Below are 27758 nucleotides of genomic sequence, written 5' to 3'. Positions count from 1 at the left end.
ATTTATCATATAGAATAATACAAATAGCATGTCCTTATATTCATCAGAGTTCAGTAGAGGGCATGATACACAGAATTTGTATTCCAAGTTTGCCATATTTGAAAGTAATATTCTTACTGCCAAACCTTGTGCTGAGACTGACTGAGTAATCATTATGGTCACTGCATTGTGGTACCACTAGAATTATTTACTGGTATATTCATTGTCATCATCAGATGCAGCAGCAGCATCAGCTTTCTCATCATCATTATCATCAGTAGTGTTGTCATTATCATTGACAAGATCACAATCATTACTACAGTCAAACCTGTACTAGTGACCACCTGTCTATCGTGGCCATCTTCTGTATAAGACGACTAAAAACAATTCCCTCCAAGAGAAAAAGCCTGTTGAAGAACCTGTCTGCAGTGGCCACCTGTCTATAATGGCCACTTTTTTGCCTTCCCTGGGTGGCCACTATAGACAGGTTTGACTGTACCTGTATCTTGTCATTACCATCATTATCGCCATTCATATTTGTAATTTTTATTTTCCAGTTGTTGCCGCCCAACCAGCGATCCCCGAGCACGCCCCGTACCTCCTGATTGGAGCTGGGACAGCCTCCTTTGCAGCCCTGAGGTCCATCAGGGCCAATGATCCTAAAGCCAAGGTGTGAAATCTTCTCCTAACTCCATCAGAAATGAGTTGTTGGTTTTGGCAAGATGTGCCATCTCAGACAATTCAGTTTTGGAATACATACATATAAGACATCCAGCTGCTTTTCTTCTTGCCTTTTCGTTTTTTCCTGTCGCTGAAGATTAATATATGAAAGTGCCGCCGCTGTCAAATGAATGAACTTGCCTTCATATGACCAGTTTTGACCAGTGCAGTGTCCATATATGAGCTTTCACATCACAATGTGAGGGTGAAGCTTGATGTGTTCTTTGTTTGTTTGTTTTTTTCCTTTTGGATATTTGTTATGCTGACAAGATTACAAGAGCCTTGATGCATTCATATAACTGATTCACAAAAACTGATGCATTCATATAACTGATTCATAAAAACTGACCCCTCCAGGTACTGGTAGTAGGCCAGGAGGATGCCCTGCCATACATGAGGCCCCCTCTCTCCAAGGAGCTCTGGTTTAGCGATGATGCGGTTGCCGTGGAGAAACTCAAATTCAAGCAGTGGAATGGCAAGGAGAAGAGGTAGATAATACCCACATCGGTTTCCTTCCTAGATATGGTCATTATCACCGCACAAGCTATTTCTCTCTGGTACATATCCATCAGTCAAATTGATTAAAAGATGAAGATGACAATATGCTTGAAATTGGATTAAATCTCAGAGACTGAATATATGCACCCAGTTCTACTTTTTTTCACTTGTTAGTCAACTGATACTGGCAAAAACAGCATTTTGGGAAAACATTGCCTCTTCTTACACAACTCAGGTGTATAAGATTATTGTCTGCAAGGTGAGTGGGCAATCAAAGTTTGCTTTCTGCAAAGGAACAATACTTTTATGTCTTATTCTGTCACAGTCATACTTGAACACAAGTGATACAAGTGTAACCACTCATGAAATTGTCTTAAAAGTCTGGAAGTGCAACACATTTTGTGCAAGAAATATCTAGTGTATACACCCTTGATAGCTATGGTTTTAATAGGTAGTATGGAACCATGCTCAAAAGACTTTACAAAAAAAAAAAAGTTTTCAGAGAATGGTGATTCCCACACAGCAAGTAGGCAAGGTGACACTACATATAATCACAGTGCTAAACTTAAAGGGAGCCATCAAACTTTTCCTTTCTTCAAGCTATTCCCATGGAAGGTCACTCAACGTATTAAAGTAATACTACAGTGTATTATTTTAATAATCTTGTGCAATTTGCAATGTATGTATGTTTATGCCAGCTCTTGCTTTGTTCATTAATATCTCTGCTTTTCATATGTTTCTCTCACACACCTTTGTCAATTTTGTTTCAGTATTTTCTTTGAGCCTGATGCCTTTTACTGCAAGCCTGGAGAACTTCCAGCAAAGGAGAATGGAGGCGTGGCTATACTGCAGGGATACAAGGTCAGTCTCAAAAAGTTTGTCATATACCAGACATTCTATGAGGCATACAGGTGCTCACTTCACACTGGTTCTTTGTGTTATGGGAGCCAAATCTAATTTCACTTCACTCTTATGGAGTGTTTTGAGTTAATTCAGGGTGTATTAAAAGATGCATTTTTTTTTGATCAGTCACCAGGTCTTAAATAGCATTGTATGTAAAGTATAACAATGTATTTGTTCATTGTAAATGCTCATGAAATTGTCATGTGATTACTAATGAAAGTACAATATACAGTCGTGCAATGTATGACCAAAGCAATATATAAACAAAAACAGATCCAAACAAAACATAATGTTGAGGCTTTCTAAAGCACAAATATGTAGTTTGTGTAACACATGTCTTTTGATCGGTTATTGTGATTTGATGATGGAGTTGATTATGTTATTTTTAAAGTGTGTTTTTTTTTTTTGTACCGTACTAGGTCACCTCCCTCAATGTTCAGAAGAAGAAGGCCACGCTAGAAGATGGAACTGTGATCACGTACGACAAGTGTCTGATTGCGACAGGTTTGATGATCTTCTGTTCACATGTCTAGTCATATGAAAGATTTAGCGTATAGACAGAATCTCATGGTTTCATTAAAGACAAAGTTCTCAAGCTAGTAGGCATCACATATCTTTCTCTCTTTTTTTTCCCACCAAATGGCCAGTTATGCAAGATAACTAGGATTGAGATTATATTTAATTGCATCGCTTTCTTGTCAAAGATGGAATAACCGCTGGGGATCCATTAGCTATGCAACCAATCTTTAAAAGTCTAGAGAGTACCTGATGAGTGTTTTTATGAAGCGAAATGATCATAATCTGATCAATTCTCACTGCTTTCATCCCACGTCAGGTGGCATTCCGAGGAATCTGAGATCAATCGAGAAGGCGGGACCTGAAGTGCAGGATAGAACGACTCTTTTCAGAAATGTGAGTATGCGTGTAGATCACTCTATTTTCCCTTTAACTGTTACATGGTCAAAGCTCACTGTTGATTCTTGCAACAACAACCCCTCCCCCCCCCCCACACACACACCTTTGCAGTGATAATTATGGTGAATATGATCATAATAGTAATAAGAATCAAAATAATACCTAATAATAGATAATAATAATTTGTGTGTGTGTGTGTGTAGCGCATATCAAGACAGACTTGTTAAGAATTTCAATGTGCTTTACAGGCTATTATCACCCTGGTCACTGGATACTTTATTTCCAATAAGCTCTGATAGTGCTTGCTCTCCACTCCCTTGGGAGCATTTCAGCCAGTCGCCATTTTACAGGCGTGCACATGGTGATTAATGAACATAAACATTCTCATCCTACCGGGTACCCATTTATACTCCTGGGTGGAGAGCAGCAATGTGGACAAAGTACCTTTGCTGAAGGGCAAATGTGTAATAAAAAAACTCTACTGATAATGATAGTAGTAACTATACTGATAATGTTGATAATATCAACAATAGCAATTGTAATAAATATTATGAAACCAGCAGAGCTCATTAATCTCTAAGATTCAATTGATATCAGTGTAGCCTAGATTACACTATGTGTGATTTTACATGAAATTCAGTGGTTACAACTGATATAAATCATTGAACTGAATTTCCTGGAATAAATTTATTATTTTCCTCTCGCTGTGACAGAGAAGCAGTTGATGGTTTTTCCAGAAGTTCATATTTGTATACGGTACATGTCATTCCGAGGCAAAGTGTCCTGATTTTATTCTGACAGTTGTTTTGAAGAATATGTTTACAAATTACTCACAAGGCCTAACATTGAATTCCTGGTAGTTCAAATTATGTTTTCCTGGTTTCATGAATTGAAAACGCAGATTTTATAAAAGAACTAAAAGCTACTAAACAAAGTACAAAAAATGCTGTGAAATCACTTACAATAGAAGGATGTTTGGTTGGTTATTAAAGGCTTTACAAGGTCAGCCATTCAATAGTGATGTTTTTGTTGTTGTACACACATTAAAACTGTATTGTTTTGTGAGTTGTTGTGTTACTTCTTCATGGGTCATAGATAAGTGAAAATGATGTACAGTGTAGCCTACCTTTGTGAATTGAATGTGATGCCTTGTATGTTATCTGGATGTGGTATTGATCAAAGTGTGAAGCAAGTCCCATCATTATTATTATCATTGTCCTTATTTTTTTCTAATTAGTAGTAGTAGTAGTAGTAGTAGTGGTGGTTATGGTAGTAAAAGTAGTATGTAGTAGTAGTAGTAGTAGTAGTAGTAATAGTAGTAGTAGTAGTAGTACTAGTAGTAGTAGTAGTAGTAGTATGATTATTCTTATTATTTATGTTGTTCTAAGTTTGTTGCAATTCTTATGTTTGTTTCCATCGTCTTTATCAAATACAGATTGCAGATTTTAGGGCTCTAGAGAAAGCGACCAGGGATGCCAAGTCAGTAGCCATCATTGGGGGAGGTTTCCTGGGCAGTGAGCTGGCCTGTGCTCTGGGCAAGAGAGGTAAGGGAAGGACGAAGGCCCTTTAACCCATTAGTCACTGAAATGCCCCAAATCGCCCATCTTATTACTCCCTAAAACGCCCGAAACTGTCCATCCATCCATTTTTATTTTATTTTATTTCATTTATTTATTTATTTTTTTTTTTTTTATTTATTTTTTTTTTTTTGGGGGGGGGGGGGGCGGGGGTTTATTCTTTACCATTTTTAAAATCATCCTATAGAATATATAATTATGTGATTTGAAAGAGGTCAAAGGTCAACAAAAGTAAGGTAGAATTACTTCTATAGGGCTTTTTACACTTGTAAATTTTTGCTTAGTCCCGTACCAACGGTGGGGCTAAGGGGGGGGGGGGGGGGGGGGGGCCTTAGCCTCACCGTTGGTACGGGACTATCCTTAGCCCACTTTCTGTTTACACTCGTTTTTGCCAAAGTGGGCTAGCCCCACCGATAGTCCGTTACTATCTGGCCCTGCAAAATAGCAGGGTTAGCACCGCAGTTGCGGTGCCAAGCAAGTGAGTGTAAACAGAACGAAAAAATAATCCTGGGCTAAGCGACGGAGACGAAGTCCGACCCTCACTGACCAATCAGAAACGAGGTAATCAAGTGCTGCCGGTGCGTGCGTGTACGTATACAGTACACAGCGTAATCATGAATATTCATGTGGTTTGGAAAGTCTGGGGCTAAGAAATACGAGTGTAAAAAGGTCAGTTTTCTCCTTAGCCCCGGACAAGAGATAGTACGGGACTAATTGGCCAGTGTAAAAAGCTGAAAAAATTGGTACGGGTTAACGATAGTCCTGGGTCAGGGAAAGTCCAGGGTTAAGAAACACAAGTGTAAAAAGGGCTTATGACACACCATTCTTGTGGTAAAGTCTTAATAGGCTTTCAAATAAACACATCATACAATACACAAAAATAACATGCAGTGAGCTATTTTACATCATTTAGAAAACTGTCGAAATAAGAGGAAAATTGCTGTACATTCCAGTGAACCATAGGCCATTATTTACAAAATCTTTAATTGCTAAAGAGTTAAAGGAGCATAAAACTGGTATCCAGACTGCATCAGTGCAACAAATTTCATGGGAAGTAGCTATCTTTGTGTGAATTTTCGTGCTGGGGATGGGGAAAGGGAACCTCAGATGAGTAAACTGTGTGACAACGGAGGGCTGATGGTTATGTGTTGGAACATGAAATTTCCTTTTCATCTTCATTTCTGATGGAATTCTGAAGATGTCCTCTAGATCTAATATTTAGGGAACATTGATGCGACTTGCATAGAAGAATCACCCTGTGATCTGAGTATGGATTTAATTACTGTCTTCGTCATATACTTAATTAGATGCCACTTAGAGTACACTGTCTGTTTATACAAAACAGTTACAAACAGCTGAATTTGAAATATGGCCATCTACTGCGCCCAATCAATGTTGCTCCAATCTTAACATTGTCGTTTTAGTAGTTATCACTTAAATTACACTATGCTTATAGAATTCAATGTATATGACACCACCATTCGGCAAAATATTCCTCAGTCAAATCTACCAAGTGGTCATTGCAAATGATATTGCAAGCAAGAAGAAGGATTATAAAAAAAGTTATGCTTTTCCTGAATGTGATACTGTCAATGTGGCAACTTTTATCCAATCATTTCATTTAAAAACATTGGACATATTTCATTGAACTTAATCAGGTCATGATTCTGCGAATGAGAGAGTTTTTGTACCTAATGTAATATCTTTATTTTCTGAAAATATATATTCACGAGTCTAGTTGAGTATCACAACCTCCTCAGCACAAACTATTCAGTCATTGTGGTGATCAGATTAAGTATTACATTTCATGATTTTGTCCTTATACAGGCCGAGAAACAGGAATGAAAGTGATGCAGTTTTTCCCAGAGTCAGGTAAAGTTGATTAATGTCACTCTGTACATACTGTAGTTGATGTATTCCTTTCTGTTACTCATCATTTGACATTTAAATGCCTGAATTCTGAATGTATGCATTGAAAATGAACATGGCAGAACTGTGTATTGTGTACGAACTGTTGAGTACAGATGAAAAATGCATATTTACTTTTGTTTTATAAGTATCGTATGATTTCAAAATGAGGGAAGGTTATCATTCCCTTTTCCTATTTGGTCCACCATATTCTGTGCTTTTCTTTTTCATGTGGATTTGCCATTTTGAAATTAATACTCGTAGGTTTGTGGGAAAGTAAACCAGGATGTACCATCCATCTCCTTGAAACTACTTCCCATATATGATAGACTATCACTTGAGAGACCATGAGGAAAGTGGAGTAGGAGTTACCACAGTGGGCAAGAATTTCTCGGTAGAGGGGAAATATGAGTGCTTATCGTGGTTTGTCGTTTTTAGTATTAAAGGCACTGATTAGCGATGGTGCCAGTTTAAGATATCAGAACTGCGTGATACTTTGTCCTACCAGTATCTCAGTTATCATTTAAAGATATAGTACAAAGAACATCCTGGTGATGGTAAAAATATATGAATTTCTAATTTTACCATGCTGATATTTGTTCATAGATAAGATGATACTGTTAGCATAAGTGTTACAGTTTGATATATCTGTGGTCATTTGTGTTCATAAATAATTTTTACAGTGAACAGAATAACTCTTAGAAATTTTGAATGCACCAGATTTTTTTCATCTGTTTAAACATTGCCATGCAGTTCAGTCCATAAAGTCTCACAGTTATTTGAATTATCGGTTAACAACCACATTTTCAAACAGGCTCTTACACCTTTTTGCCTCTCATACAAAAGGAAACATGGGAAGGGTGCTTCCAGACTACCTCAGTAAATGGACAACAGAGAAGGTGTCAAATGGTGAGTGAAGTTTATGATTTTTGCTAAGTCTGAATGTGTATTATGTAACCCTGCATCACAAAAACAACAAAAAGTCGCCAGGCATGGATTTTAATAGTTAAGGGCAGATTCTGAAAGGGCAGACTCTAAACTTTAAAATAATCAATACAAAGGAACTTTCCTAACCCATCTAAATAATGGATAGGAAGTACACACTCTGGAAATACGTTTACTGAGAAAAGAGGATGTGAAATTTGGGGTATAATCAAGTGCTTAATCTCACCAAGCTGTGCTCTGTGCAATGAATGGGACATTAAAAAAACAAACAAAACAAAACAAAACAAAACAAAAAAACCAGGATGTAAAACTCTGTAGCTACCACAATGAAGGGATTATGAACTTTTGCACACTCTAGAAGTACATTCTATACATGACTAATACTAACATTCAAAGCAGTGGCATCCTCATTACAAAAGTTACTAGAGTTGAGAGTGAAGAGTGCATTAAGTTAATTTAAGAAATGATAAGGGACCCCTTTGAAAAACCTAATTACACCATTCTACTGTTCTTGAAAAACACAATATCCCATTGGTTTTATGATACAAAAATTTACAATTCTGTAGAAGAGGAATTGCTCTTTTAGAAAGTGTAAAAACCTAAAGATTAACTAGGTTGACCCTTTTCACTTGTTTTTAGTCCTCATGTAAAATGGAGTGTGCAATCTTTTGTTTTGTGATGCACGGTCATATAATTGTATACATATATATGTGTCTACACCCATTAACACATTAGCATGATAAAGTCACAGACATTGAGGCCAAGGAAGACTGTAGTGTAGGGTGACTTGACTTGAAGATCACAATATTTGATATTTGTACTAAAATAAGAACTTCAGTGTTTTATCTCCAGTCCAAATGTTTAAGGCCAAAGTGTTTTGATTTGATTCGTGACGTCGACATAACTTACCTCCTGCAGTAAACTGCCCTCCCCTGTTAATCTTACCATTTTGTTGGCTAAACATGGCATTTCCATTTTATTGACTTGTATGTATTGCAATAATGTATAGTTAATGTGATTGGAGAGAAAACATGAAAGGGATGGTAAAGTATTGGCTGAGGTGGGGATTCAGATTTTATTTTGTTTTGGGGTTTTGTTTGTTTGTTTGTTTGTTTGTTGTTTTGCATAGTACCTAGAGAGCACTTTATGAAATTTTAAGAGCATAAAATTCTCAGAGGAATTCAAGGTGTGTTTGATGAAAATTGGGCTTAAAATGGCTGAGATATCAACAACAAAAAAGTAAACAAAGCAATCCTAATAAAAGGTGGGTCACACTCTTTATCACAATGGCATTGTTATTTGATATCTCAGCCCTTTCAAAACAAATTTTCATCGAATAAACTCTCTGAATTCTCTGAAAATTGTATGCTCTTTCATATTTCATTAGAGGTTTCTCACTACCTCAAAAAATCATCGTCAAAAAACGTTGGAAACCTAAGCCCCATCTCAACCGAAACTGTATCATCAGCTCTTTCAATCCAAAGTGAGATAATTTTCCATGAAAGCGTTCTCATTGTTTATTTTTGTTTTCGCTGTGACATTAATTTTTTTGATACAGAGGGAGTTCAGGTGTGCCCAGACAGATTGCTGAAGTCTGTGTCATTTGACAGCGATGCTCAGCAGGTGGCTCTCACGTTTGACAACAAGGACACGGTAAGAGAAATAATGCGCCCAGAGAGGCCAACTGTTACTTTCTTTCTTTTTCTTTCGTTTTTGGCAGTGTTTGTACTTATTTTGCCAAAACTACTGCAGGTTTCATGGAAAATACTGTTTCATTATTGTATTACTACACATTGTTATTGAAGGAGGGGTAAGAATACTATTTCCCACCAAAACACTGGCATTTCAGCCCTGGGAATACTATAGTGCTGTTTACAAGGCTGAAATCCCTGTGTAAGGGAGATTGTGCCGAAATGCAAGTGTCTCCTTGGAAATGAATATGTGCTTATAAAATATATCGAGTCAGTTAAATTTGTTAATCATCGGCTTAGACCTAGATGGCCATGACCCCTTAAGCTTTTTGTATAGATATGAGCTGATGAAAGGTTGCAAATGTTTGGGAATGCATGACTTTTTGTACTATGCCTTATTGCATGCTAATCCTGATGCAGAATTCAAATGGCAGAGCAATCGCTTTACCATCAAAATAACTGTGCAGAGTTAAATCATTGTATGTGAATAACCAAGTGAAGATAGAAAAAAGAGAGAGATAAACTCACACTGTATATCTCACTTTCTTGATTTCTTGAGACACAGTCAAACAGTGAAAGAGAGAGATTGAATATGTATGTCCATGAAATATCAAGGCAGTTTGGCTGCTTAAATTCAAGCTTAGATGCGGACTGTTGTTGCATGTTCTCTCTTGTCTTAGGTCCATGCTGATCATGTGGTGGTTGCAGTGGGTCTGGAACCCAACGTGGACCTAGCAGCCAGCTCAGGCTTGGAAGTTGACGACCAGTTCGGAGGCTACAGGGTCAACGCCGAGCTCGAGGCTCGCAGGGACGTGTGGGTGGTAAGAAGCAAACTCATTCTTCTCTGGGAGGTACCTTGTCTCAGCATCTTCTCATAGGCTGGCTAAATATCTGAGTGATGTCACTGTGGTACACAGATAACTAGTCCACAGACATGCTGAAGTCCTTCACGTACATGTGGCAGTAGAATGGCTTGGGTCCATTGAAATTGACCCTAATGATTTTTCAATTCACTTGTCATGCTGTAAGCTGTTTATCTATTTACCAAGCATAAATACAGGATAGATGTAAGAAAATTGGATTCAAGTTTTGATGAAGTAGATGCACAAATGTTTATATAAGAGTAAATATATGTGTATGTTTTATGTCTGAATTGAGCCTGTCAAGGTGTGTGAAGGAACCAAAATACAATGATGAAATTGATAATAGTGCACAATTATGATTTCCATGATTCTATGTTGTTGTTTTTTTAGTGCTGAATTAAAAGGGACAATACTAGGAAAGATATATACATGAAAATTATGTGCAAGGGTACGTATGTGTCATGCCCTAAGAAAACAGTGTTCTTCCTGGATTTTGTTAGGCCGGAGATGCATCGTGTTTCTATGACATCAAGCTTGGCCGACGTCGCGTGGAGCATCATGACCATGCAGTGGTCAGTGGTCGGCTGGCCGGAGAGAACATGACCGGAGCGGCCAAGCCCTACTGGCACCAGTCCATGTTCTGGTAAGCCTTTCTCTTCTTCTGCTTGAGGATGAATGTTGATATTGAAAATGATGTGGTTTCAGTAGAAACTGTAAAAGCAGACAGGATGGTTGTTCTCATATAAATTGATATTCCCATACAATGTTTTCCATGGCATTACTTTTGAAGTTATGCAAGTCCTATGATCATGGCTCTTGTAATCATTTATATCTTTGGTTTAAATATCTCAAATTTATAAAGAACTTGAATAAATACTCATTATAGCACATTTTCAGAGTTGCTTATTTCCATCATGTTATCTTCCATCTTACTTTTTATTTAAGGTTTCTATGGATCTGCAGAAAAGGTTATTAAATCTGATTTCAGTTGAGGATTCTCTTGATTTCCTTTGACACATTAGGACTTCGCGATAATGTACTCCTTTTTTTAATTTTTTGTCTACATTGGTATACATAGATGTTTAAATCGAAGGTATGAACGGCTCACGTATTGTCAGAAAAGATTTTGATGGTTTTGCTTCCCTCATTCTCTCAATGTCTCATAGGAGTGATCTAGGCCCTGATGTCGGCTACGAAGCCATTGGTGTCGTGGACTCCAGTCTTCCAACATTCGGTGTCTTCGCCAAGGCCACCGAGCAGGACACGCCCAAAGCAGTCGTCGAGGCAACAGGGGAAGGCATCCGTTCAGAAACGGAGGAGGTACAAAAGTTTGAACCAATCCTGGATATTGTGGTTTCAAAATCAAGAGACCCTATGCCACTCAATGATTTTACAATGTCATCACAAAAAGTACAAACTACATTTAGATTTGTTATAAACAGGTAAAATTATCGCGCAATTGTAAATCTTTTTATGTTAGGCAATATCTCATTTCATTACAGGAGAGAAAATTGTGTAAATTCATTTTGAAATGTTGGTTGAGTTGTGTGAAAGTAGCCTGTTAGAGAGTGTATGTACATTGTAACTATTCTCTGTCCTAGTGATGAAATCTGCTGGTATTTTTCCACCCCTATTGTCAAAAGAGCCGAAGGTTTCTTATCATTTAGCAAGCCTCAATTGAAACTGCAGTGCCAGTACTATCTTCAAGTTGTGAAAATCTTGGCATGTCCCTCCCCTGTGTTGTGCAATTCAGGACTCCAATGACAAGCACACAAATGTGAAAAATTCCTTAATTCATCCACTTCCAATTTTTCACAAAAATGCAGGCCCCTGTAGCAACCATCCCCACACCTGCCGCACCCTCAGCATCAGAGGATTATGGGAAGGGGGTGGTGTTCTACATGAAGGACAAGATTGTCGTCGGCATGGTCATGTGGAATATCTTCAATAAGATGCCTGTAGCAAGAAAGGTGGGTTTCGTGCCATATATGGTGAAATCACAATGATTATGCACATAAATAGACTAGATTGAGAGGCATCCCTGCTACCAAAGCAATACAAGGTTATACACAGAAGAACATACACCTATTTCTGAAAGAAAAGAGAAAGGAAGCAGTGTATGTCATATTATCGCACACGAGTTAAGACTAAGTAGTCATGCACTCCTAGCAATTAAATTCACATCCTCATATTATTTGTCTGATCATTATTTTGAAGTCGTTCAGCCAGGAATAACATCTTGTTTTCACTTATATCGCAGAAATTATTCAAATATTTATTTTTCGTCCAGCTCCTTTTTGTGTATGTGTGCATGATCATTGGAAATTGTGAGGTGATGACATCATCGTCTCACCGATTTCATGTTTAATCAACTGTTAGTTCGAGGACTCTGGCAAAAATTAGCATAACTTCACAATTTCTTAACTTCCCTAATTTTCATCCAATTTTAATCCAATTTCACTATTGTACTTGTAAACTTTAAGTCTTTCTTTTCAGAGTGATTTTAAACTGTTGTGGAATTATCCTTTTAGTAAAAATGATCTTGTGACCTTCTGTCACATTCTGAGCATGCATCAGGCTACTTTAACCCTCTGTGTTCCATGTTTATATCCTGACTATAGGTTTGTGTGTGAAATTTGTGCAGATTTGACTCGTTGGCAGAGAAAGGGTTTTAATAGACAATATCCCCTTCATCATCTGCTTGCTCCACAGATCATCAAGGATGGAAAGGAGTACGAGGACGTGAGCGAGCTGGCCAAACTTTTCAACCTCCACCAGTCGAAGGAGAGCTGATTCCTGCCTCATCCTGCCCCCACTAAACCCACCCAATTAATTTATGTCGTTTTTGTGAAAGAGCTTTCTTACTCCCCCTGGATGTTGTGCTCAAGGTAACTGTGATAGATTATAAAATCAAAATACCACAGGTTATACTGTGCTGGCCATGCCCATGGAGAATTGAATTTCCTCCTGTGCTAGGTCCCACCTGATCATCATTTCTCCTGGAGAGAACACTCATTGAAAATGCAAACTAAGAATACATCATAAGAAACAGATATATGTACAAGTTTGGGTGTTTTTTGTTTATTTTTATTTCTGTCATTTTGTATTCCAAAGTGTATTGGCAAAGGAATTTACATGATTTAAAAAACAAACAAAAAAATTCAGCAGAGTTATATTTCACATACAGAGTACAATCTGCCAAGCACAATGATTCAACTGGTTGTCAGTAATGCAAAACTGTGCAAACAACACACATGCATTATAAATAGAGTACAGAAATAACCTTCAAATTAATGAAATTCTTGCGTCGAGTTAGGGCAATTTGTCAGTCAGTTGCAACAAATAACCTTTTTGTAATGATGCTATTATGGACGAATACAAATAATATTAATAACTTCTGTGGGGTGTGAAGAATGCACGATGTCAACCCACATACGTCAACTTTTCTTTCCCCCATGCGCTCTGAATTTGTCTTCAGTTAATTGAGCTAACCATCATGCAAGGGAAATTTTCATCTACTTTTAAGTTGACAGCATCATACCTACTGTCAACATGCAAAAGTGCCCTAGTGTGCACAATTCATTTTGATGTATTCAGTGAATATATCAATTTCTTGTACAAGTTGACTGAAATATGTATTACTGTCAGGAGGAGATTTGAAATGACTGCAAAATCTTGAAATCAGACCAAGTTTCAGCAGGCATATTTATGTGAACGTTGACAGACATGTTGAGTAAAATACTGAACCAAAGCAACCATCAATATTGTGAGAGCATCCACTTTGTGCCTTCAAATATTACTGACATTGACAAGGATAAGTCAATTTTGAGGCAATTTTGCCCCAGAAAATTGTGATATGCAATTAACTTTGGATTGAGAAAGTGTCACAGGACTTATTTGCAAGGTGTCTAATGATGAGGAAGAAGTGTTTTCACCTTGTACCCGACTGTATTCTTTGCATTACAATGCTATTAACATGAGCAGAAGACTGTCATTTTTTGCAAGTACAGCAGGTGGACCAGGAGTACATGTACCCCTCACAGGGCTCTGGCATAATCCAGACTGGCTCATGTTCCCTGGAGGTTTGTGTACTGTGTGTTTGTTTGATTTCACGATGTGAAAACTAGTATATCTCAGAGCTTTATGGAATAAAATCATGCCTGTGGCTGTTGAACATGAACATCGCTATTAATTGTGAATTGATCTCTGTGAAAAACTGTGTGCGTGACCGGTTGAGAAATGTTGCCTCGTTAATTCACCTTACTTTAATTTGTGCAGTACATTTTCAACTGACATTATGAGACTACAGTGGAAACTCGATATAACGAGATGGTCGGGACCGAGTCATTTTCCTCGTTATAGCCGATATCTCGTTATATCAGTAGGCATAAAAGAAGGCATAACATAAAGACATTAATTTGCACATGTGGGACTACCCATCATATTTCAATCAATACTGATAACTTGATATTGTGTGTGAGGGAATTACTCACCTTTATGGGTAAGAGGATGCTTTTCGCCAAGGAAATCCAATATCAAGAATGTGTTTCTTATTAATTGTAGATGTTTGAATTTGTAAATTTATATAGCTTGCGATTGTATCAAGATCGTCTGTGGATTGATGTGGTTATCGTATGGGTGTGTGTTGTGTGGAAAGCTTGAATATGGTCTGCACAATGCTGTGTGTGTATGTGACACATTCTGTACGTACATTATGACTGCGTGTGTGTGAAGATGGGGAATTCCCTACGTAGAAGGCTAATCACAGCATCAGATTGCCTCACACCTGCTAAACGTCATGATGAATGTCATGTATACATATAGCCGTCCCACCACATTTTCTGCATGTATCAGTGTGCGCGCACACACACACTTACACGTACAACATGCAGTGCTAGCTGGAGTGCACTGAAGAAAATGATTATGTGTGTACAAGACAGTTTTTGGCGCATCAAGCTTTACAATCTCGGAAGATGATAGCACAGGCGAAGTAAAGCTTTACCGAAGGCATTTTGCTTTACCTCGCTATAGCAGGTTTGATTGACTATGTTTTTCTTTGTTTGGAAGTCACAAAATTTATCTCGTTATAGCAGTTATTTCATTATAGCCGATCTCGCTATAAGAGTAGCATTTTACATAGACTTATGTGGAAGGAAATTTGGGACCGGGAAAATTTCCTCGTTATAACCGATATCTCGTTATAGCAGTGTTCGTTATACCGAGTTTCCCCTGTACTACATTTACCATGGGTGTGTTCGAGCGCTCTAAAGTGAACCAAAGCGTACCGTTCCGAACTGTGCCAGATATGGAGCGTTCGAGCACTCTGTTGAGAAAGTGTACCTTACGAGTTATTATTAGAAAAGGTCACACATTTTTGTAGCAAGAATGTCATTCACCTGGCGCTTGAACTACTTACAGCTGTCCCGAACAAAGAAGACGTATGCGCATGATACGTGCATTCTTTACAGCGAGCTTTTGGTACGCTTTTGGAGCACATCAGGAAGAGGTCCACTTTTGGCTCAGTACGGTACGGTACGGTACGCTTTAGGAGCGTTCAAGTGCTCCTCTGGCGCGGGTACGGTACGGTACAGTTCGCTTTAGGAGAGCGCTCGAACGCGCCCTTTGATAGAGAATAATTTTGCAGACTGAACATTAAAAATGCCCCTTGTTGTTTGGCAGTGAAGGGAAGAATTTCAAGATCTTGTATATTTAGGTCAAAACTCTGACACCTGTAAGTCTCATGTTTAATGAAAATATACTGAATGTTTTACTTAAATATCTAGATATTTGACAATACCTTCCACTGAGGTTTCATGCACTTTCATGCACAAGAAGTTGTCCAATCAACTGATTATGTAGAGATAATCTTGTACCTATATGTACCTACAGGGCTGTACCTATTCTTTTTCTTCTGCAAAAGCCCAAGAAACAAAAATGTCTTTTTTTTCTTCAAAAAGTTTGCTACACACAACATAAACACAAGGGACTGACAAGTTGCAGTAACTCCGATCCTGGCAGCTAATAATTCTGCACTATTTTTAGACAGCACCACACACATTTATACAGTGATACAATGAAGAGTTCTTGCAAAAGAATCCACCATGTCTGAGCATCCGTGCTACAAGTACATTGTAATTTGCAATTCACATTCTTTCCTTCAGTACTGTGTACACTCTATAGATCCTCATGGTTCAATCTTCCAAAACGTAATACACACTTTTAGGAGTGCAGCATATGTCTTCCAAGATAATGGAATTTTTCCAAAGTGTTTGGCAGAAGTTTTCATTACATCTGCATTTCAATAATACATTGACTTACACGCTGTCTTGTTATGTCCTCAAGACATCAAAACAAAGCACCCTGTGCACCCTATGCAGAATAATTGAAAGGAAAAAAAAGACATGAAGTATACCACACACACGGCATATGCCTCTCCTTTTCTGTCGTAACTGTTCTCTTTCCAAACACTCGTACAAAAGTAGACATCGCAATTGTGAGGAAGTAAAGAATACACATGATCAACTGTGGTAGTGTATGCACACACAAAACGACAACACACCCACAAACGAGGTGTTTGTACACAGCTTTCCATGTAATGCATGCAAAGGTCGTCTGATCAAACTGTCGCAGTCCCATATTGACCGTTACCGATTTCACTCAAAACGCTGCCTACTGCAAATTTATGGGCCACGTGACCCAGCTTTCCTACTAATCACCAAAGATCCCACTCGAATACAGTAGAAAGACATGCACCTATCTATGGAGAGCAAGATCACAAGGTCACGTAATATGAGAGAGTGGCCTCGTGCAAAAGCAAAGCTCTCAATCAGCAACTTGGTCTCTGAAGAAAGAGACTCTAAAACCCTGTGCCGCTAGCCCTGATGTGGGTTCCAGAAGTACAGCGGTGGCATGCTTCTAGTCTTCTTTACAGCCACAGTAGACACACACAAAGGACTGGTCCGGGCAAACTTGGACCAGGTGCATCATGATCAACCGCTTGCTGTCCTCCATCACCTGTCTCTTCAATTCGTGTCTGATCCAAGACTACTTGGGATGGAGATGTAATTCCAAGAGACACTTCAGATTGCACTAGCAGCTGGGAAAGGGTCTGGGGAAAGACGTAAGAGGGGGGAGAGAGAGAAATTGGGGGTGGGTTACCATATGAGTGGTCTCCTTTATGGGGGTATCAACTGCAGATTCTACTAGTAATGTAGTACAGTGCACTCCCATTATAATGAACAAGGTCATAACGAAACTCCATTTACAAAAAAATAATCGTCTCTATGTTTTTTATTGTTTATTTGTTCAGTTATAACAAAATTCCGATATAACGAAAAGAAAACTGTGGGTCCCTTCGTCAAAACGGGAGTCAACTGTAGACAGAGCACTTTTAGGACCAATAAATCTGGATAATGTTTTACATCTCAGTCATTTGAGATTGTTTGCATCAGAGTGTTTAAGAATATGTTTGTGATATAAGACTATGGTTTGTGATTTCACATTGTGTGAAATATTGGCTTAATTCAGGGCACTAATGCTTATGACAGACACTGACAAAATTTTGAAAAGTGGATCATCAAGTAAGAAAAAGTAACTTAGGACTCCTGATTGACGGCATAGAGTATCCTTTGATATTTTCTTTAAGAATATTTAGAGTGCATCAAATTTATTCACTACTTAGTGAGTGAAATTCAAGGAATGAAACGTACTTCTCAAATCCACCAATGGCCTCGGCAAATCTGTGTCTTGTCATGAAGGTAGCTAATGCGTCGGCAACCTGAAAAGAGAGGGAGAGATAAGAGAAAGAACTAAGATTTTACATGCAGAGTGAATCATCCTCATTCTATATAAGGGTCATTTACTATTGACAGAACAACCACAATCCATCAGAGCTAAAGATGCCAGAAAGAATCCTACATGTAGACCCACCTTTTGAGGCTGGTCCTCGTGTACAGCATGACCGCACTGGGGAAGCACTTGCATCTGGAACTTGCCCTGCATCTGACCGATTGTCAAATCCCGGTCGAGCCTGTCCACTCCTGAGATTCACAACATAACCATGAAATAGACTTGTTATATCTTGAAACAAAACACCTAAACAGTCAGTATCAGTCAGTTCGACAGCTCATTAAAACTTGCATGATTTGACTCATGAGAAACACAATTTGGAAACAGGACTGATAGATCACTGCTATTCTTGGCAAATAAAATTGACAATTAATGATTATAACATTTGAAGGGATTGATTAATAGAGAACTTCACTTTCAGAAGCATAAACAAAAGTTGAGTGTGAAACTTTTAATAAAATAGACGATACTGAAAGTTCTGAACTTCTGACTGTCAACACAAAGTCAACCACAAAGCTAATGATTCTTACATTGACAATGCATTATAGGTTCTGCTTCTCTCTCAAACTGGCAAATTGTTTGAATTTCCATTTTTTTTTTTTTTTTAGCAGATTTAATTGAATGAGCTCCATTGATCCTTTCTCACATATCAGAAGCATAGATGCAGCATTACACAGAGGTGCTAACTTAATGATGACAAGATGATTATTTCTGGGGCAAAATCCCTCCAGGATTTGATGCACTCATGTGTTGGCCTTCATTTTACTAAACACTAGTTTCCATTTGCTGTCAACTGTCACATGAAACTCAATCAGCAAGTTCTAACTTGAAAATAAAAAAGAAAGAGGAAAAGGGGAAAAAGAGCAGAGCCAAAGTTTGGCTGGACGAATGAAAACATCCGTGTGGAAAAATACACACTCTCAGCCTTTTGACATGCAGTTGCACTTCCGCACATAAAGGGCTAAAGTTTTGGGTGACACTTACCAGCCAGCAGGAGCATTTTGGGCACGTTACATGACAAGAAGAGGTTGGACATTCCTTTGAACCATCCTGAGAAGAGAAAAGTAAATAAAAGGGCCCTTCTCCAGTTGAGAATTACTGGCAATTAGCTACAATATTATAGCATGATGTAAAGGATAATGAAAGAGGTAAATGGGGTTGATATCTGAAATTGTCATCATCATCATAAAAGAACTATCATCATCTGCTACAGTGCACTCCCGTTACAACGAACACGGTTATAACAAAATTTCGTTATAACGAAGTAAATCTTCTGGGCCCAAAATAATCACCATTAAAGTCTATGGTGCAAAATTCGCTTATAACGAACACGGTTATAGCGAAATTTCCGTTATAACGAAGTCTTTTCCGAGCGCCACAGACAAAGAAAAACAAAAGAAATGTGCTCCGTTAAAACGAAATGCGAATTGCTTTCGAAAATACGTAGCGGAACAAGCATTTATAGCGTCTCTGCATGGGTGAACGCTTCACACCGCTGTGTGTTCGCTCCTTGTGTCACGCACAGTTTCTGAGGGGAACTTGCGTTTATTATTGTAATACAGTTATCCCATCACATTTCACATAGCTTTTCAGTGTATGATGAGTATTCAGCAAATAGAATATGATATACGTGGTTTCCTTGTTTTCGTTATATATTGTATTTGATCGGTTATAACGAAAGAAAACTGCCGGTCCCGAGCATTTCGTTATAACGGGAGTGCACTGTATTAGCAAAGTCAATAGCATCAACATCTTTATCATCTGAATTATCACGATACTTTTCAGGCTGAAAATACTATCTTCAAGCATTGAAAAACAAAAAAAAAAATCTACCCGTATATCAATTTGATTCTTACTCTTGGGTTGTAACAACACCAATGAAAATCCAACTGGCAATAAAACACATGGGTAAAAGCTCTTTGTGTTACTCTTTTGCATAACTCAAACTTTCTCAGGCATCGTAACGACAAGATCAAATCAAAGTAACGTTCGAGTGATGTTTGAGACAACACAGACAAAAATACAGAGCCACAATCTACCACAAACAGTTAATGGCAGGAAATAAACGTGCCATCTTGAGGCAAATGATGATATGAATAGTGCAGCTCACCTTCCCAGTGGCACTCTGTCTTTGAGAGGTCTATTCTCCATGTGTGGGGAGTCCCCTGATCCTGCAAAAAGGTTCAGCAAAGGAAATCTCAATTCTTAAACCACAATGTTATATAACAGAAGCAAAAGGCTGCTTGCAATGCAAATCTCCCTGCACTGAATATGTGTACCTCAGCAGCTCCGCATATCTTAATCACACAATACATGAGTATTTGATGTCCTGCTTGTGAAATAAACAAAACCTGCAGGATATCACTTTCACTGAAAACAAAACTCAGTTTAGGAGTGACAGCTTTTATGCTTCATCTAATTGAAAAAGAGAAATGGCACTTTGTGAGCCCCTCCACAGTTCCTGTCATTTGCAGTTTTTCAAGTAGTGTTGCAAACTTCTGAAGTATTAAAAGATATCACTGATAAGATCCAAATTAATGGTAAATGAAATGCACAAAAAGTAAAACAGACATCACATATCAACTTCTCTGACAACGCTGTTCAAATTTGGTGAGTCAGACTTAGAATTTCATAGAAGACAACAAGAAAGGAATGAATGGTATGACACGGCACGGTGTAAAATCTTCTTGTATGTCGAGGCTAAGGTATGACCTAGAACAGCACAAAACAAAGCAGGTATGGAGTGGTATGAAATTAAATAATCCCCAAAAAAAAGAAGAATGAATATGTAAATAAATAAATAAAATAGAGAAATATTTTTTACATTTTATTGTTTGATATGGAACTGATAGACTTCATTGGGATGAGATGAGATGAGAAGAAATATAATAAAAAGGAATGCAGCAATAAAAGGAATGGGATGGAATGCCATGCAATGATATGGCATGAAAGGAATTGGCGAGGATTTGGAAAAGTATCGGATGGAATGTGAATGGTACAGCATCCTCACCGAGGGAGAAGTTGGAGAGGATGATTCTGATGCTGCCCCTGTCCTCGGAGAGGAATTCTCTGAGGAATTCTCTGTGGATTCTTCTTCCTCTGCGATGACGTCTTCTGTAGAGACGCTAGGGATGGGTGGGTCAGAACTGTTGGAGGAGAGACCGGACAGAGTCTCTCCCAGTTCTGAGCATCTGCAATGAGAGAGAGAAAAAACAGGGTACTTTACATGGGCCATCTCTGAACAGCATCCTAATGTTTTAATCTGTATTCTACTACATATTAAGTGCAATGTTCACAATTGGGCGATTAAAGTTGTGCAAGTACAGCTCATGACCATGAATGTCCCATAACTTTACAACATATGATTGTCTGTACAACTGCAGTACTGATTATACCTTCATACAGTAAATGCCATATTTCAGTGAGTTGTTGTCACTGACAACTGATGTCGCTGATCCATCTAATCATGCATTTGTGACTCTGTCAAAAATCACTCACAAGCTCTTTTTTTTTTAGTATCAACACATTTTTCCAGACAAAAAGAAGTCAACACCTTTACAAAGATTGAAGGATACACACATTTTGTGACTGTGATATCAAGTGAAAGAATAATGGCTTCTCATTTGCTAAACCCTTCAATTTGTCTCCAAAGAAGAATAGTTGTGTTGAAAAAAAAAATAACACCTTTGAAGAGATGGCTTGAAAGAAAGCACCAGACAGACAGCAGCTGACTAACTGAAAGACTGCAACTACCCTCCTCTGCTACACCTGTAATTTGTTTTTCAGTCAAGTTTCAAATTTGAGTTTGATGTGCTCAGCCTCTGTTCACCACGAGGGAAGAAATTAATGCAAGTAAACAAGCAATCATTCCACTGCTAACTTTAAGTCCTCTCTGAAGAAATGGGCACTACGGATTAAATGCTCCACCTGACAGCAGTACATGTGTGTATCTGTGGTGCTTACGGATTTATACCGGAAACTTCAGGGTTGAGAGTATGTCAACACAGCCACTACACCACTACAGTTCCTCAATTCAATGGTAACACTCACGGTTTCACTTGTCCAATCATGGATACTCTGGCTGATTCCACATTCCGGATTTGACCTGTCTTGACTCTAAGTATGAAAAAAAAAACATGAATAGTTACACTATCAGGAATTAAAATGGCAACTGTTAGGATAAAGTAATAACGCTATTATTGTTAGCTTTAACAATTGAGGATCCAGAAAATATTCTCATCAGATTGTATGTAGAGTGGGTGACATTCAAGGACAATTTAGTTTCGTGGCAGCAATCAAAGAGCTTTAAGATATCAAGTCATTACTCCCCTCCCCCCCCCCTCAAAAAAACAAAAAACAAACAACAATGAATAAAAAGGAAATAAAAAGAGCAAGAAAATATGAATAAATTCATTAGAACAGCTTCATTTGATGAAAAAAATAAAAGCTCAAATTTGAATTTGTACATCCTATACTACCACTGATATGATGGTAATAGGTGAGGGTTTGATTGGTCTCATAATTTTTTTATGCATATTCACAAAATACCACAATTGTTGACACATTGCCATTGTTCCTTGCACGTCAGCTCACTGCAAAACTATGATTCAAAGAGCAATAAAATCCAGGAAAACATTTGGCTGGTCTGAAACAGCAGAAAAGGGATCGCAAAATGTTTAGAAGTTGTGAGTCTCTCACAGGTTACAGGTACACTATGAATCATAATTGTGATATTCATTTATTTGTTCACTTGAAATCACATGGTAAATTGTGTATTTACTTACGCCCACTCTATGGCATATTCCAGAGATCTGAACCTCTTTGGTCTTCCTCGCAGAAAGCTTTGCATAGACTGTAGCGCATCCATTGCCGTACCTGCAATATAGATTCACTTTAAGATGTATCACTTACGTTTCACATTATTTGTAAATCATAAGCAGAGGATCATATTAGTGTATATCTCATTCTTCAAGTCATTAAATGCTATATGGCAAACAATATGTGAAATATTTGGTGACAATCAAAACAACATAATAGGCATCTACAAAAATACAGCTCAGATGTAATCTTTCACTATTAAAAAGAACTGTATATGGCTCCTAATTTGTTTGTCCCTGCACCATTATTGTGAAGTTAAAGTTAACAACTCACCTTCAACAACATCAATGACCACCAGACCGATGAGGGAGGGCACAAGCTGTTTGACCGCGGCGTGAATGGCAATGGCCCCGCCCATGCTGTGACCCACGAGGATAATGGGTGGGGCGTGATCATCTCCATACATGGTTGAAATCACAGCACCAATATCACTGCATGAAAGAAACACAATAAATAAGACTGAAGCCAACATTATTGATAACATCCTTGCCTCAATCCATACATCACTGGCAGCAAGACCTATGACAAGGTCCCGCAAATGTACACAAATATTGAAGTGACACACTGATATTACTTTATTTTTTCCTCAAGGCCTGTTTATTGTTCAAGTAGATGAAAGGTTTATGTGACAATTTCTTTCAGCCATTGGATGACAAGCTTGTGTTTCTTTTTTACCATTGGTCAGGTTGAATGACACGCAGTGACACTAAAGTGCTCTTTCTGAAAAGTAACACAACAACTAAGCCATGTCAGGGTCACCACAGGCAAGGTCACTGTCATATCATTTTGCTTCAAAAAAAGCATAAAAGTATCATAGTTTACTCTTTTTTTTAAATTGAAAATGGGAGAATTTGAATAAAGTATGCCAACAAGTTACACTAATCAATCTTAGTTTTGACTGGTCAATAAAGGCAAAGCCTATAATGCTTATCCCTCATGCATTTCATATTCAGGCCTTTATGGGTCACCACATACAGTTTGACTCAGAAGCCTTGAATCTCTATCGTGGTATTCATGTCTCTGTAAAATCAATTTTGATGCTAAATTCAAATATCAAATTTAAATACTCCAGGGTAGGTGATATATCACACACACACACGCACACACGTACTTGGCTAGAGTGTCGGCAGACAGGTCCTCAACATCGGTGGTGCGTGTGTCCCCGTGGCCTCTCATGTCCAGCGCTGCCACTCTGCACTTGACCATTCCCGTCAAGTTTTGCTGGTCAAACGAAGAAGGGCAGATTGAATACAGAAATGCTTCACATGCTGCTGTCTAATTTGCAAGTTACGCAGGTCTGCCAATATTCCCACATCCAAATCAGGGAGATTCCAAACAGCAATCAGGGAGATATCTGTTTGTTACATATGCATTTCAATGGGCAAAAATAATTCCCAAATCAGGAAGATTTTAATATTCTCTTATTCAGACATGAACAGATTTGGACATTTTCAGGGAGACTCCTACAGAATCAGGGAGACTTGGCAGCTCTGGTTACATGTCCCCAGCATGTCATATTTCTCACATTCAGGGAAGTTGTGGCATGTACAAAAATTTGACTTTCCCTGGACATGTGATGCTGAATGTCAGTTTCACACAGGCATTCCAGGTAAATCACATTTTACAGTGTCTTACTGCATAGTCTGTATAATACTGAGATGAAAGGTTATAGTTGCTATACAAAAATTTAAATTGCATGCATTTTTAGTTTTTTCTTGTTTACCAGACTGATGAAAAGTTATATTTGCTATACAAAAATTTACATTGCATGCATATCTAGTTTTACCTTATTTACCAGACTGCATATTTGGGAGGAAAGGAATATTGTATGTCTGTTCTGCTTAGATTTTTTTTCTCTCATTTTTGTAATACAAGTACTATATTTCCCTCTAGTCTTGATCACTGAAAAATTGTGAAGCACTTACTGTCAGAAGAGCCCAAGACAGAGCCGAGTGTCCTCCTCCGTGTAGGAAGAATGTCACGGGACCTTCACTGCCCTTGGTGTACACTCTGAAGATGTGAATACACATATTGCGGTCAAGGGTTTTAAGACAATGATAAGAATTATGGACCATACTGGTCCAAATGCTTGTTTGCTTCTTTCTAAGCATCACTTTTCTTTCTTCCTCTCATTCATACTCCTTCAATTTTTACATCATACACATGTGCACACAACACAAATTATAGCTCCACAAATGCCAAATTAGACAATGATATGTCATCATACAAAATGCCAAAGAAAGGATATATTATCATCATTGTCCCCGACAGCAACATCTCCAAAAGAGTCAAAATAGTCGCTCCATGGCAGCGGGCTGAAATCACGCTTCCTTCCAAATCCATGCGGTTTACCACCACCTCTTGCAGGTCTGAAATGACAAAATATAAGTCACAACATTCAACAGTATAATAAACAATTATACAGTAGAGGAAGCTGTCCAAAATCTGACTACATTTGTACCTGCCAATATCTCACCAGCCAGAGGTATTATGTAATCTTCCAGCTTATGATTAAACATGAGTTGGATTTGGGGCTAAACTTTAATTAAGCATCTCCCCAATTCAATGTACCACAGTTTGCTAGTGTTATTTTTGCTCGGAATTTCATCCTCTGAGTATGGAATTCAGAGCAGCAAAAATAAAGAATAAGTGTCTGATAATACAATACACTCTTCTACTAACAGACCTACGCTACTTAAATGATAACACTTGATTGAATGACCTTCATTAGAAAATGTAAGGAGTTGAAAAAGGGATGACATAGTATTAGTTGAGGATGAGGATTCAGCTCTTGACAACTTATGAGATACTTAGAAACCACTTTATGAAATGTTACTGAGCATACAATTCAAGCGAAATTTAAAGTTTATTTGGTGAAAATGGGTTTTGAAATGGCTGAGATGTCCATTAACAAAGTAAAACAAAGTGATCCTAAAAAGATGGGTCCCACCTTTTACTACTAGGATCACTTTGTTTTGGATATCTTAGCCATTTTAAATCCAATTTTCATCAAATAAACATTGAATTCCTCTTAAGAATACATGTTCTGTCAATTTTCATAAGAGGTTTCTCATTCAGCTGTCAATTTTCAATTTGTCTCCCTCTAAAAAATGAAAATTTTGTTAATGAATGAATTGTCTCCAATGAAATGAAACAAACTGAAGAAAATTCACAGCTGAGCCCTCACCCCTCTGTGTAATATTCTCTCGCTTTCAGGTTTCTCATTATCTAAAAAAAAAAAAAATCATAATCAAAAAATACTGGAAACCTTGAAGCCCCACCTCAACCGAAACTGCACTGTACCATCCCTTTAACTCTTTATGTGCCACATTCGCACGCCCGACACAGTCGATGGCATGCCAAGTTCGCATATTCTGTTCAAACACACATACTAACACAAACCGATCAATAAATCGCCAAATGCCACACAGTGCAATGAAACTGTTTCTTGCAATTCCATTACTGGCATGTCACATGTAGCTTGCATATTTCATGTGGTGATTGACTCTCAAAAAGCAGTGTTCGGCATTGGACTGGCGAGTAAATCTTTGTGGGCAAAGGTCATGCTTCTACAATAAATGTAGTAGCTACTGATCATGGTCATTGAAAGAAAAACAATCATACATTTGACTTGTCATACAATTTTTACATCAAACTCAACAAAGCAATTTTCTCTATATTGGCATTTTCTCTACAACTTCATTCATTAAATGTCCAGCTGGGTAACAAAAATCTATAAAAGTTAAATCGACTTTAAAAAAAACAAAACAAAAAAACAAAAAAAAAAAACCACCCCAGGCCCAGAATGCTTTCCCAAAGCACGACTACTGACGTACTGTATGTTACTGTCTCAGAATAATGTGACATAGCCTAAGGCCGTACAGGGGGTTTACACCATCCATATTGAGGCATGATGACACATGATAACTAATACTGAATAGCCCGACCAGACGCTGTGCGAACAATACAGCGACTGGGCTGTGTATGGTTGAAGTATCATATTAAAATGATAAAGAGTTAACTGGCACCAATGTCATCCCGTCACATACACAGTCACCAGTACGTGGGGCCAGGCAGATTACAATTGCCCTCATCTCAAGTAAATGCGATAGTGCCGTATCTTTTTAGAGCACAATATTTACTCACCTGCCACCAGGTACTCCCCTTGGAGGCATTGGTGGTAATCCACCTACGTTTTTCATGAGAACTTCTCTACTCAAGGCCATTTTTGCACAAGTGCTAGCAGAACAACTTCCTCTGGATACACTAATGTTAGCTGACACACATACTAGGGCTGACGCTACACACACAGCGCCTAGAATTAGAAGCAGCGCGCGTACGTGCATCCATCCTACGCAGAGAGATGAGTGATCCTACATTTTACGTCCCCAGGATGGACTGGTCCCTGCAATTCTCGTCCACCACCTGCTGATGAGCTCAATCATCTCTCCTCCCTCCCTGTTGATGTGCTGTGCTATGGTACCCAGTGGCGGATCCAGTAGAGAGGGGGGGGGGGGGGGGGCGCACCGGGCGCGCGCCCCTCTTTATTTTTATTTTTTTTAACAAAAGAAATAAAAAGAAAAAATGGGAGGAGCACTAGCACCACCTGTAATTTTGTTAAGGCACCTCCCCTTAAGACCAGGCGTCCACTAGGGCGCGGACAAGACGCGGACAAGCCCCGGAATGCAAATTTGGTATTCCGCACTCCTTCGGGAACCTGTCCGCACGTTCCTGAACGTGTCCGCTCACTGTCCTAAACATGTCCGGGCGTTTCCGCACCTTCGGGAGAGAGAAAAATTTCCGCGTCCAAATTTTGATCGAGACCAAAATTTGGACGCGGAAATGAACTTCCTGACACCTTCGGCGACTTGTCTTGAGGATGTCCTGAGGATGTCCCGCTTGTCCGGAACCCTTCCGCTCCTTCCGCACACGCTCCGGAAAGAATCCCGCGGTGTGGGGAAGCTTCCCGAATGAAAGCGGAAGACACCAGGAATGTTTTAGGACAGCGCGGAGCCGATGCGGATCTATATATG

The 27758-nt window shown here is 38.6% G+C and overlaps 2 protein-coding genes across 2 annotated transcripts; one reads left to right on the top strand and one right to left on the bottom strand.

The window, feature by feature from the left end:
- Positions 1-1062: 1062 nt before the first annotated feature.
- On the top strand, positions 1063-12931 carry LOC139743378 (apoptosis-inducing factor 1, mitochondrial-like). The gene is made up of 13 exons (XM_071653862.1): positions 1063-1187; positions 1968-2058; positions 2520-2604; positions 2936-3012; positions 4451-4559; positions 6420-6464; positions 7347-7409; positions 9004-9098; positions 9817-9957; positions 10500-10642; positions 11166-11319; positions 11826-11969; positions 12712-12931. Exons 1-13 carry the CDS (start codon positions 1093-1095, stop codon positions 12790-12792), a joined length of 1323 nt encoding a protein of 440 aa, XP_071509963.1. The 5' UTR covers positions 1063-1092; the 3' UTR covers positions 12793-12931.
- Positions 12932-17088: 4157 nt separating this feature from the next.
- Positions 17089-27005, bottom strand: LOC139743402 (protein phosphatase methylesterase 1-like). Its single transcript, XM_071653886.1, has 13 exons — positions 26872-27005; positions 24978-25094; positions 24651-24741; positions 23837-23946; positions 22999-23156; positions 22632-22722; positions 21898-21963; positions 20858-21038; positions 19958-20018; positions 18832-18897; positions 17929-18038; positions 17709-17776; positions 17089-17107 (listed from the first exon to the last, which is right to left on the bottom strand). The coding sequence occupies exons 1-13, from the start codon at positions 26949-26951 to the stop codon at positions 17089-17091; spliced, it is 1218 nt and encodes a 405-aa protein (XP_071509987.1). The 5' UTR covers positions 26952-27005.
- Positions 27006-27758: the final 753 nt, after the last annotated feature.

Source organism: Diadema antillarum, unplaced genomic scaffold (genome assembly GCF_040938485.1).
Source record: "Diadema antillarum isolate AM-2024a unplaced genomic scaffold, OU_Dant_1.0 seq00001076_RagTag, whole genome shotgun sequence".
Lineage (NCBI taxonomy): Eukaryota > Metazoa > Echinodermata > Echinoidea > Diadematoida > Diadematidae > Diadema > Diadema antillarum.
The sequence above is the reverse complement of the archived record's forward strand: the minus strand, read 5'-3'. Positions and strand labels throughout refer to the sequence as shown.